Source organism: Corvus kubaryi, unplaced genomic scaffold (assembly GCF_017639235.1).
Source record: "Corvus kubaryi isolate FWS band 111438036 unplaced genomic scaffold, C.kubaryi_AGA036_p1.0 37272, whole genome shotgun sequence".
NCBI classification, from domain to species: domain Eukaryota; kingdom Metazoa; phylum Chordata; class Aves; order Passeriformes; family Corvidae; genus Corvus; species Corvus kubaryi.
Window position 1 is genome coordinate 316,956 of NW_024581084.1, and position 12,810 is coordinate 329,765.

The window sequence follows — 12,810 nt, forward strand, 5'->3', positions numbered from 1 at the left end:
TCCCACTCAGTTCTTTGGCTGTGTCCCAAACCCACGAGGGCTCCTGTTGGATATGTGGCAGCCAGGTTCCCATCCCCATTTGGCTCTGGTGACTCCCTGCTGGTGAGGATGTTTCCTTCACATTTTCATGGTACAGTCCAGAGGTTCTGGTGGCTCTTCCCTGCTATTTGCTCAGCTGAGAGAACGAAAACTGAAACTGGTTACAGCTCCCCTCTCCAATATTATATTCCCTTTCCTTTATGAAGGCCAATTGCTTTTATTAACTCTCTTAAAACACATTATCAGCTCTCTGGCAGAACAAACCTGCTGCAGGAGCAGAGCCCTTCCCACTGTGAGAACCAACGACCAATTTAATGGACAGGTCCCTCTTCAGCAGTTCTTAATATCTGGAAGAAAATGAAGTTATCCACATGCGTCTTCTCAGTCTGACAGGGACCATACAAGCAGGGAATGATCACAAAGCCTCAGCCTGGAGCAGAAAGAGAATAAAACTCAGTGAATTTTAAGGGCTTTAGGAGGCATCTGGCTGAGCCGCCTGATCTCTGGCTGTGAGTGTAGGATCTTGGTGCCGTGAGCTGTGTGTTTTCTCTGACTCATGAGTAAAGTGAGCCCAGAGAGACTGTAAAACCTTGGATCCAGGCCAAACACCAGCACTCACCAGGAATCTTTCCATTGCCGTCACTGAGACTTGGATGAAGCGGATCAGGAGCGTGCAGGAGATGGGTTTCAGGGTGTGTTTATCTGAAATGTGAATGTCTTACTCTTGAATATCAGGAACGGGGCTAAGCAGCGTCTTAGCTGGCAAAAAGTTGGCCCATCAGGATAAGAACCCACCTAGAAATTACTTTCTCCCAGGAGAGGTGTTGAAAGAGAGGGATGGCACTTCAGAAAAAGTGTGGATGGGTGAAGGGCTTCCCAGGGACACAGGACATGTCACTGCTCAGCATGGGGTGACAAACTCAGCTCCCTGTCCCCAAACCTTGCTTATCTCAACCCATGCCATGTCTGAGGTGATGATGATGATGATTGCTGAGCTGGGAATGCTGTTGTTCCTGCCAGTTGCTCTGCTTAGATTAATCTTTGCTGTGTAGGTTTGGATGTCCCAGCCTGGGGTCAGCCACCCTGGGGGTCACACCGACTACTTCCCTTTTTGTTGTTGCATGTAAAGGATCTCCCTAGAAACTAGCCTCTGTTTTCCTGAACAATGAAAATGCAAATTCAGGATGTCAGCTCTGTACCCAAAAATAAGATTTCAAAACCATTTAGCATTTCAGAGTGGTTCTGTGACAACGTGAAGACTTGCCGTTGTCTCTCATGATGAGAGACAAGCAGAGCTCCTCAGCTCACACTCAGATCTGAGCACCAATGCGTGCTTTATCCCCAAACTTTATAATATATGTATTTGTAGTGTTTTTCAACTCCTAAGGCCTTGAAAAACATTAATGCAACTTCACAAAAGGCTTCTGTTCTTGCTGCCACTCTGCTAGTGGGGAAAATGGAGATGAGCCTGAGTCTGGCTGGGGCTGCTGGGGCTCAGCCCACCCCAACGGCAGGGCCAAGGGCAGCCCCTTGAGCCAGCACTGAATTGCTGGGGAATTTCTCCAAATGTCTGAACATGCCATGATTTCAGACCTCTTCAAATTGACCAGAGATTTTCTGTTAAGAATTCTGGTTTTCTTTAGGATTGTGGACAGCTAAACACAGAGGGAAGGCCACTTCAGTTCCCCTTTCTCCTGATTTTTAAATTACCGGGTGAAAAGAGTACCCTGTAAACTATGTACTTTTTCCTGCTTGGGGGGAGAATGCTGAGCAGATTCTGAAAATTGAACTGCAAAAAAACCCAAAAAACAACACCCCACCTCTTGGTGCTGGGGGGACCATGAGGGTGAAAAGGGCTTGGCTGGAGGGCTGGGTGAGCGTGTGAGACTGGGGGACGCCCAGTGCTGCAGATGGTTGGACTGGAGGACTCCCAGCCCCCCCAGTGCTTCAGGCAGCTGTGGCAGAGCCCTGCAGGCTCTCAGCAACAAAGCAGTGCCCGCAGCATCCCCCAGCACTGCCTGGGGTCTGTGCTTCTGCAGCAGCAGCAGCAGCAGCGAGGCACCGGCAGGGTGTTCTCAGGGCTGCCTCTCCCGGCTCTTTCAGGCTGAGTCCTTTCCATCTCGGCAGCTGCCTTGAAGGATTTTTCATGATATGTAGCTTTATGTACACGTGTGCAGTGTGCAAAGCAGGGTGCTCTTAAAAAGCCACTCCTGGGGAACAAATGAGAGCTCCATGCAGCAAACACCACCCAGCACTGCACTGTTGTCATGGACCTGGCAGAATCTGATGGGCCAAGTGATTCATCCATCAAAATAATTTTCCAGAAAATCATGCTACTGGAAGATTATGCTTTTTATTAAAGGAAAATATCACTCTTCATGTTCAGTACTTCTTGGCTTTGCCATTGAAGTTTAAGCAAAACGAAAGACTCTGTTTTGTGGGGTTTTAAGCTTGATTTAAAACAATGGAACTGCAGGGTGTAAATTTGGAGGGGGGATTTTTATCCCAATGCTACACAAAGTTCTGTTTTGTTTTTATATCAAATGTTAACAGTTTAATAGAAGAGCATAAGGATCTCCAACTTATTCTGGAGACACAAGCTAACCTTTCTGAGGGAAGGAGAGGAGTAATGACATGAATGGGGACATTGACTCCCCACAGAGTCTCTCTCTGACCAAGCAAAGTATAAAAGCCTGATATCCCTCATGGATCTATGCCCAACTACACCAAACATCTTCTCCATCATAAAGCTGTCTCCGACACAGATTTCCCCTCAACTGCATCAGCACAGGTCAGCCCCAAATTGGAACAGAGCAGTGCCATTCACATACACCCATGGTAGTGTTGAATGGTCTTTCTGCTTTCTTAAAAAAAGAAAAAGAAAAAAAAGAATCAAAAAAGAGAGAAAAAAGAAAGGAAAAAAAGAGAGGAAAAGAAAAAGAAAGCAACAATTGCAATCGAACATGCCTTGGTTCAGTAATGACTCACATTGTGTAGTGAGACCCAGACATTTTAAAAAATACTAATCTTTTCAGAACACTTTCTGGATTTTTTCATGGGTGCAGGGAACATCAGTGCTCCGGTTCTGCATCCATGCAGGTCTCCCAGGGGTTCTGGGGGAAGCGGGGCAGCGCGATAAGGAGGAGGGCGATGCCACAGACGAAGAGCAGCACAAAGGAGGTGCAGGCACAGGCGAAGGACCAGGAGTAACTGTACTTGATCCAGGCTGTCTCCTTGCTGTCAATCATCCTCTTCACGGATTGTCTCATGACTTCAACAGAGATGATAATGCAGAGACCTGAAGGAAGATAGGAGCAGTGGGTTGAATCAGCTGTCAATTCTTCATCCTTAATTAACTGCTTCATCTGTTGTTTTGCATACAGGAACTGCAGTGAGATTCACAGGTGAGTCACTGACTTCAGTGTTTGAAGGAACCAATGCTCAGAACTGCCAAGAGCTCTGCCATAACCCAGGTCAGCCACTGACTTGTTGAGCATGATCTCTTAGGCAGGCTTGGATGGGAAGCTCAAAGAGGGGGAGGAATAATTGCATTCCCTGGGGAGCTTTTTCAGAGGTTGAAGAAGATTTTGTATTGAGGTGACAATTTGCACCCTTGTCTTTCACTCATTGTGGCATGTCAAGGTATTCCTGGCTCATGTAAAAGTGCAGTCTTCATGTGTTTGGGAGACAGTTGAGTATTTTGGGCCTGTTGAGCCATTTTGTTGGTTTGAGGCTTAATAAATGAGATAGAATATTGTGTGTGCCTGGTTCAGCCTGGGGTTGGCAGTGAATATACTAGAAGGGAGTGAATGTACTTTTAAAGGGGGTTGGAGAAAATACAGACCAGCTGCTGAGCAGGACGTTCTCACACCACACGGGGACCTGTAGTCTGTGGCCAGGAAGAAAATGCTTTCAGGGCATTTTTAGAAGGGTCTCCCTCCCCCTGGATCTATCTTAAGTTTCTCTGTCTTGTCCTATGAACCAAGTGCAGAAATGCGAGCAGCCCTCCTCGTACCTGCGAAGGTGTAGAACATAGATGCTGGCTTCAGCAGATAATCCCTCTTCTTCCTGAAAGACAGGAGGATGCAGATCGTCCCGATGATTGCAAAGCCAACGCTGAAGATGGCAATGGCTGCAGCTGAAATGCTGTATTCTGCCAAAGGGAAAAAAAACACCAAAAATGATGGTGTGTGCACATTTTGAGCCCGCTGCCATCAGCTGTGGGGATGTTGCAGCAGCTCACTCTGAAATACGTGCACTCCTGAGGCTGGGGCGAGGTGGCTTTGGTGAATTATTTCCCTCAAGTGAAAACAAGGGCAAGTATTGGCCATGTATCTTTTGAATGTGGAGGGTATAAAATCAGAGCAGGAAGGGGAAGACACTTTCTAAACACCTACTGAGCAAGCCCAGGGCGCCTTTGCTCATCAGCTCACCTGTATGGGGCTGATGGAGCGCCGGGCTGGAGCCCCTTTGGCTCTGCCGTGTAAATGTTTAAAGCCTTGCTGGGCTCCATGCTCTCGTCCCTTACATCACCCCACACTCTGCTCCTGGAGTAAATAGACAGCCCTCTGCTATTTTTATTCCATGCTTTCTGCAGAGCCCTGGCCCGTGCACAGTGCTGATGCTGTCCCAGAGCATGGAGAGCCGAGTGCTCTGTAGGTTCAGCACCCAAGTGGGCCAAGGGTGAAGTGTTTGCACAGGTCATTTTTATTCCTTTTCCTTTACAACAATGATTTCCAGCTGTGAAAACCCAGCTTCTTCAGGGCACAAGATTAAACCTTCCCCAGAACTCCTGGTTTTTGCTAAGCCATGCCCTGGACGCTTCCCCCAGCCCAGCACAGCTCAGTGTCTGGGTGGAGAGGGAGAGTTGCTAATTGAGTAATTCAGGCCTTCATTTGCATGTTGTGTTCGTTTTCAGATTAGTTTAATATTTAACACATGTAGCCATGCATGAACATCACATTGCCTGATGATATTTGCCTTTCAAGCCATTAAAAAAAATATCTCCCAGGCAAAATCATGAAGAATTTTTTTGCCTGTTACTAATTAGCTCCCATCCAAATGAGCTATTTCTGTGAAGAGGAAGAGCAGCTCACTCTTTGTTCTTACTGCTTTTTGTATCTCTGTTTTACTATAATTTTCTAACTGTTTCTCTTTTCCCTGTGCTGGAACTGCCTGAAAGTGTTCATTTCGTTGTAAAATTGTTTGCTGGGCTTCAGATTTTCTTTTTGCCCCAAAGACAAGAAATTCTTCCTGATTTTTTTTTTTTTCTGAAGAAGAAATTCTTCCTGATTTTTTTCTTCATTGCCCTGAAGGCATTGGGTGCATTCTGAAGATTGGGTGGCTGGATCAGACAGCAGATAAGTGAGCAAAAGCAGGTGACTCAAATATATGCTTTTCTATTCAGTTAAAATTCCTGTCTTTCCTGTCTTAGGAAGCTACTCTTTTAGGGAACCTATCTTCAGGGTTTTCCACCATTACAATTTCCACTAGAAGCAAAGCAGATTAATACATGTAATATAACCATTGGCTCACATTTTCCACAGTAAATACATTGTGTGGCAAACTAGGAAGGAATTTGTTCTCAAAGAGAGGATGAGAAAGAGAGAGGAGCATTTTACGGGAGCCCTCAAAATATTTGGACTTATTAAAAATGTGAAACTTGTCCATGAAAGACTATTTTGCTGTAAACACTGACAGTTCATGTCTTTGTAGGATCCCTGTTCCTTCCATCCATCGATAGCTCTATTTTTTACATGACTTTCATATAAAATCAATATGAAGCATAAAATTCCTAATGGTCTTCAGAGAGCCTCTGCACTTCTTTTCAGGGTCAAGACTCTGCTTGGGCTATGATTTTTTCATTTAGGTTTTATTAATATCTTCCCCTTTGATGGCAAAGGCTCAGTGTCATGGATAGTGCCAATGTTGTGAAGTCATTTTTATGCTGAAAGGACTTCTTGCAGTTTTCCTGCATATTGACATTGTTATATATTTGTCGGACAACTTATGTAAAATCATGTTTATGAGTGTGATCATATATAAAAATAATTGTCCCCAGGAAGCTGGGATTTGACCTTGTCCAGGGCATTTTCCACATTTTTCCCAGCTGATGATGCCTGTTAGAAATTCTGCTGCTTTCAGTGGAACCAGGGCTGAACCCTCATTCTGGGGACCCCTTTCCATTAGATCTTATGTGCCCATCACTTCATCCAACATTAGGAAAATATTCTTCTGTTATCATTCTTACCTTTCTGGGTGGTTACTTCAAATATCTCCGAGGTCTCTCCTGGAGTGAAGTGCTTGAAGTAGGAGCAGTTGTGGTCTGAAAGAGAAAAGAAAATTCAATTTTGTGTGCTTGGAAACCTCTGATATAATAAAGTAGAAGTCAATTAGCTTTTTATTGATGTACCAAACTTGCAGTGGTTTTGAGGCTCCCTACCCTTGGTGATACCGAGGAACTAGAGTTGGATCTGATTTCCTCAGGAGCAGATGAGGACACCAGGCTCCAGCATGGACAAGGCTGAAGCCCCTCTGATACCTTTTGTATCCCTCTCAGAGCTGATTGCTCTTCTGTTTAAAATACGAATTAGAGATGATTTTTCTCATTCTGTCTTTGGCCATCACGTTTCTTCCTCTCGGTGTTGCAGCATTTCCTGGGGATGTGACCTGCCATGCCGAGAGCTGAGCTGGCAGTTCTCCTCCCTCACCAACCCACCCACAGTGGCATTACCCCATTGGGGTGTGGTGACCTTGGAGTCCAAAAAGGGAGGATGGGGTGTTCGCATCCACCTCTCCCTCCCAGCTCTTCCCTCCTGCAGCTCCCAGATCCCTGTGTAGCAGTTGGGGGGGTTTTGCTGCATGCAGGAGTTGCTGATATGGGGGTCCCAGAGATGAGGCTGCTGCAATGCAGCAAAGCACATGGTGTTTTACTAAGATAGAGATGCTGAGAGCATTTTTTTTTGTCTTTCAGTAAAAAAAGACAAAAGTAAAAAAAGACCAAAGCTTTTTGAAGCCCAAGCAGTTGCCCAGGGAAGGGTAGGCCGTAGGAGCCAAGGGCAAAGAGGCTCTCATGCCAGGCTTTGTCTAAGTTTGATCCCATCAGAGCAGCCTATTAAGGTAATTTGGTACGACAGCAGAGTTAGATAGAGGGAGCTTTATGAAGTTCCTCTGTCTGGACTTCACATGAGCACAGTGCCAGGTATGGGGTGTTCATAGGGGGGTTGAGAAGTGATCAGGGATCAGGACTATGGGGCAGGGGGATATGGGGACAAGGGAGGTTGTTAGCTGAGTCTCTTGATGGCCACGATCCTTTTTCCTCCTCAGCTTGGTGAGGGCCAGCCAGGGGAGCAATGTCACTGCTGTCAGCAGACTCACAAGAGACTTCCAGCCTCAGCCTCCCAGGAGGATGGGGTCTGGTGAGGACCTGCTGACTCGGATCTTTGGCAGCAGCAGGGTAAGGGTGGAGGGTGTTCTTGCTATTTATAACTGATTTAATTGAGGGTTTGAAGGGGTGTGGAGCTGGGAGAACAGTTGCTCACCAGGAATTTGGCTGGAAGGGTGCACTGGTGGAGACATGCTGAGCAGTGCCAGCCCCAACTGTGCCCTTCTGCTGAGCTGGGTTGGGGGGGGGGGGGACATGCTCAGCACCTGCCCAGCACCTCTTGGGCAGCCAGGGGGGCTCCCAATGGCCCAGGAAATTGAGCAAAGGCTGCCCGAAACACAAAAAATAGGCACCCCTTGGTTAAGGCCAGCGTTGCTTCCATTAAATAATGGAGTTAGCACCAGCTTCCAGAAGATGCTGTGGGGAAGCCTCTCCACATCCAGGCTGAGACAGGCTGCTCCAGCACAGGGGGAAGCCTGAGCCAGGCTGGGTGCAGCACCATGCAGGGACTGCTGTGGGTTTCTGCCTGTGGGCAGAGAGCATTTCAGTGGTTCGTTACAGCATTAATTCCTCTGGCAGAAGATCCCTGTATTCTACCTGTTGGTTCTTGTGGGTTTTTTCTGTCATGTAAATGGCGGCTGCTGGAGTAAGTGACTCAGGGAGGATTCATTTTCCGTCTCCCAGGAGATAGGTAATTGCAAAGCAGCATTTTTGGGCCTGTTAGTGGAAGATTCCTTTGAGACACTCTTATCTACTTAAGTTTATAAGCTGACTTTTATTTCATCTGCAGATTCTTCTTGCTAGAGATGAGGTTAATGTTTAGCTCTTGCATCTCCTGACCTGTTCTTTATTATCCTTGCAAATGACTGGAAGAAATATATTTGATCTCAGCCTCTGTGATTCTAATCATGAATTTTGAGCCTCAAAGCAGTGGTTGTGTGCCTCCACCAGCAATTCAGTGGTGGCTGAGGCTGAGCATTGTGTCTGGGATGCTTTATTTGGGATTGTTTGGTTTAGCTTTTCATTAATTCTTTAAAGAGCCTGAACTCAAAGGAGTCCCCAAGCATGTGATACAAAGGTGGAGGCATCCAGACTTGGTGTGGTGGGAGCACATAGCTCTGTGTCCACTGCAGGGGAACCAAACCAGCTCAGTCCACCCTCCATTCTCATAAACCTTTCAGAGTTGGACTTGCCTGCAGGAGATGGAGCTGCCTCTGTCCTTTGTGGCCCTTAGCAAAGCTCTGCCAAGGTATGATAAAAGGGGTCATCACCGAGGTGGGTTGGTGTTTTTGGAAAATGTGCTTGTTGTGGGAAAATATAACTAGACTGATTTTGGTGAAATGCTGAATTGTTTTCAGTTCTAAGATGGTTCCATGCTCTGTTGAGCTGGGGATATCTGTTTCAACAAGTGTGTTATTCATCAGAACCAAGGCACTGCAGTGACTCTGGTGCCATCATGAATAAGAGAAAAGCCCATTTATGTCACAGCACATTTCCATAACAGATAGGATTTACACTGGGGTTGATAATGGATGAACATTTTGTGGTAATCTTTTTTCTCTCCACCCCAGTTGCATTATCTCTGCCACGAGGTCACCCCAGCGTGCTGATGGGGACAGTCCAGGGGCTCTGTGGTCGCATGAACTTCAGGGTTGTAATGTGGTTTATCACAGTGTCCTCACCCCTCCAAGTCACCCCCTCACAGCCTTCCTGCTCCCTGCCGTTCAGATCCATCGCTCCTGGATGCGGGCATGGGATGCAAGAGAAGTGCAAGCCCACTGAACTGTGGTTGAACCTTGGGGAGATGCAATTTGGAGACTTTGTGGGGGAAGAAGGGGTGGAAAGATGATGAGATGTTTGGGCCATGCAGAGTTTTGGGTGGCAGCTTCCCCTGTAAGAATTGGAGTGACAGGCTGGGAAAGGGCTAGAGCCCACCCTGCTCTGGAACCTGAGATGGACAGAGAATGGGGGGTTTGTGGCAGGATGGATGGTTAGAAAATCTGGGATTTTAGTGTGGGCTTTCCACTTGTGATGAGTTTGGGAGACAGGACTTTAGAGCAGGCGTTAAGGTGAGGGCTGAGCAGTGGAGGGGGGCAGGCCTTGGGCTCTGACCTGGCCAATGAGGCCTTTGACACACACAGAGTTTTGGAGATGGTCTCTCCAAGCAGTTTAATTTCACACCTGTCTTGCAGAGTGAGTCCCTTGTAACAGGGAACAGGCAGCCCTGCTGACAACCCATTTGCTCAAGCACTTCTCCTCTCCAGTTGCCTGCACTCAGGTTCTTGTATTTACAAGGACCTGTTTAAGCTGTTGAACATCCCTGCTACTGCTCAGAGCACAGGAGCCAGTTTTCAGGACAGCACCAGCACTGGAGTTACAGGCAGTGACGCCAAACTCCGTTTACAGCTGGTAGTAAAATGCCCCAGTGCCCACCGACCACAGTTAAAAATGTCTCAGTATTAATCTGAATTTGCCTGGTTTTAACAAACATCTCCCTGATCTTTTTGTTTGTTACAGCAGGATGCTGAACCCTTTTCAATTTGTCAACACCCTCGGATGGGTGCTGTAAAATTTTAAAGCTCTGCCTAAATCACAGCCCTGCTTTGTGGACTGCAAGCCAAGTCATCCTCCCCACTTTGCACTGCTGAGCTCAAAACCTCATAAATAACATTAATCATGCCATCCATTTTCTCCACAGGGAGCGACTAGTAAATGGTTATTAATTCAGTGATAAATTTTGATGCCTCTTTCCCAGTCCTGGCAGTAAAGTCTGGTTATGTCTCATGATTTTCAGGAAAAGCAGCACCCGCATCTGCACTTTTACTGTGCATTTGTTCATTCACATTTTCTCGGCTGCTGCAGGTTTCACAACCCTGGTGTTTCCCTGCTGACATCCCTTCCCAGAAGTGTGAAATCAATCTAACAGGAGCCGTGCAGCTGCAGCCTCGCTCGGCAGCCCCAGCCCCAGGGCTCTGCTCCCCTCCCCTTGCTCTGATCCTTTCCTGACTAGAACAGGGATGAGGGTATTTATGTTATAATTGAGGTGTGAATTTCACCCTTTGGAACATGATTATGATGCAGGCTATCATCCAAATTCCCAAATATCTTTAAAAACTGGATGAACCAGCTCTGGTGTGGGGGACAGTCCAGCCCCTCCATAATTCCCAGTTACTCTGTGCCTGGCGGAACGCGGCACTAGGATGTGATTCAATGTCTGTGCAAGCACATGCTGATGTCTGTCAAAGATAGTGGCTGCTTTTCTGTGCCCTGCCTGTGAATTTGCTTTGTGCAGACAGCTGGATATTTATGAGTTTTATATTTACCCCATGGTCATGCAGTTTTGCTGTTTATCCACCAATTTCTATTGTTTTTCCTTTTGTGGGAGTTCTCTATGTGCGGGGGAAGGCATGCAGCGAGGAATACATCTCTAGGCACGTAAGTACCTTCCTGAGAGACATTAAGCATATGGATGACACACTCCCAAGTTTGATTAGAGGCAGATCCACGTGCTGAGGGCTCAGCTCCTCTCCTCAGAATATGTAATTTGGCCAAAGAGATAAAGGATTGCAGTAATACAGGCAATATACAGTCAGCCCAAGCAGGAAGATTTTTCACAGGAAATTTTCAAGTGTATGTTAACATATATTTCATTTCAAGCAATGAGTCTAACATGAAGGCAATCCTGTTATTTCTATTCTGGAAAGCATCCAGTACCCTATAAGCCTTCTAAAAAAGCAGCGTGGCTCAGTCACAGAGGGAGTGTATTAGTGCAAACAGCACAGATGTTGCTGACTTGGCAATCAGCAAAAATATAATGAGCTCCTTTAACCATGGGAATGGAGCAGCCTTCCCGGAAAGCTGCTGTGCCCGCTGCCCTGCCCATCGATTGAACTGGAGGTGGAGATGTGTGTGAGAGCAGGTGCCTCTGGTGAGAGGTGAGGAGGCTCCCCCTAAGTCCTTGAGAAATTGATTCAAACTCCATTTATGACTCTTTTTCTGGAGATTGACAAACTATCCTGCAGGTCCCTCTCCCTCCCTGCCCTGAGGAATGGCTGTTACTGGAAAAGCTCAGAGATAACCCAGTGCCCACCGTGGATGGGCTGTTCCTCTGGGATTATATGGATCTGGAAATCCTAAGATCCGGCTGTGTTTGGTGGACCCATAAATCCTCTCTCTTGCCTGCTGCTGTCAACATGCCTGTAGGACCCTTGGCTGGGGTTCAGCAAGATTCCCTCCATCCCAATTTCCCTTTGTGATTCCCACTGTGCCCAATCCTCCTCCCCTTCTCCCCGCCACTGTTGCTGCTGCATGGGAGACTCAAATATGGTCACAGACAGATGTGCAAGGCAACACAGCAAAGCAGCTCCCGGCAGGAGGGATTGGCAACGAGGTGTGTTTGCAGACCAACATGAAAACAGCCCCATGCACCCCATCCCAAATGCAGTGCCTATTTTCCCTTCTGCCATGTCCTCCAGCCTGCTAAGCAAAGCCTGGTGTGAGTTCTGGTACTTTCTCCCGTGCATGCTCACGTACCTCCTGGCAAGCTGATGGGCCCACAGCTCTTCTCTTTGAGACCTTGCTCCTGCATGAAAATCCGTTTGGTGCAGAGTCTCCAGAGCCCGAAATGAGCCGCCTCGCAAGTGGTGGTGTTTTTCTCCACACTGGGGCTGAGCACGGCCCAGTGGTCAGTCACTACGGCTGCGAAGAGCAGCGAGATGCCCACCAAGATCACGGAGAACGTCAGCCGGACCTTCAGGGGTTTGCTCTCGTCCATCCCGCTCCGGACCGGCGCTCCCGACGGAGCGCGGCGGGGGATTCGCGAGGGCTCCCGAAATCCTGGCGCATCTAAATGCCTGGAAATGTCAGCCCCGGGGCCGCAGGCAGCTGCTGGGCTGTGTCAGGAGGCTCCCAATGCACAGCTCAGCTTTCGCCCCGTCCCATCCGGGTTGTTTTGGATTCCCACGCCTGGCAGGGCGGGCGCTCCCTGGAGCGGCCGCAGCCGCCGCTCAGGGGCTGAGATCTCTTGACTTGCAGCATGCCCAGAAATAGGCATTAATAGGATGATTAACTTTTCTGCGGGGTTACAAAAACATCTGTGTTTATAATGGTACTGGGCCTGAGTTCAGACTGATCCTAAACAGTTTAATAGCCCTGGAGCCCGCTCGCTCCACGCCTGCAGCTCACGGGAACCCCTGCACGGAGCTTGGGGCTGGACGTGCCTCCAGAGCCCAGCACTGTGTCAGAGAGTGATAAAATCAGCCAACTAGTTTATTTTATTATTTATTTATATTATAGTTATTTTCATTCTATGTTTTTATTACAATTATTTTAAATTAACCTGAACTATTCAAAGTAGTGGGGGGGGAGGGGGGTGGTTTGTGGGTTCC

General features: G+C 47.5%; 1 protein-coding gene across 1 annotated transcript; it reads right to left on the bottom strand.

Moving 5' to 3' along the window:
• Positions 1-2,373: 2,373 nt before the first annotated feature.
• On the bottom strand, positions 2,374-12,361 carry CACNG1 (calcium voltage-gated channel auxiliary subunit gamma 1). Its single transcript, XM_042025480.1, has 4 exons — positions 11,957-12,361; positions 6,290-6,364; positions 4,055-4,192; positions 2,374-3,337 (listed from the first exon to the last, which is right to left on the bottom strand). Exons 1-4 carry the CDS (start codon positions 12,195-12,197, stop codon positions 3,111-3,113), a joined length of 681 nt encoding a protein of 226 aa, XP_041881414.1. The 5' UTR covers positions 12,198-12,361; the 3' UTR covers positions 2,374-3,110.
• Positions 12,362-12,810: the final 449 nt, after the last annotated feature.

Bases quoted from the DNA above. Each gene is read 5' to 3' on its own strand.
- CACNG1 (XM_042025480.1), bottom strand. From the start codon at position 12,197: ATGGACGAGAGCAAACCCCTGAAGGTCCGGCTGACGTTCTCCGTGATC. The intron at 4,193-6,289 runs GTAAGAATGATA...TCCCTTTGGCAG, and splicing joins TGAAGTAACCACCCAGAAAG to AATACAGCATTTCAGCTGCA. The intron at 3,338-4,054 runs GTACGAGGAGGG...ATCTTCCTTCAG, and splicing joins TATGTTCTACACCTTCGCAG to GTCTCTGCATTATCATCTCT.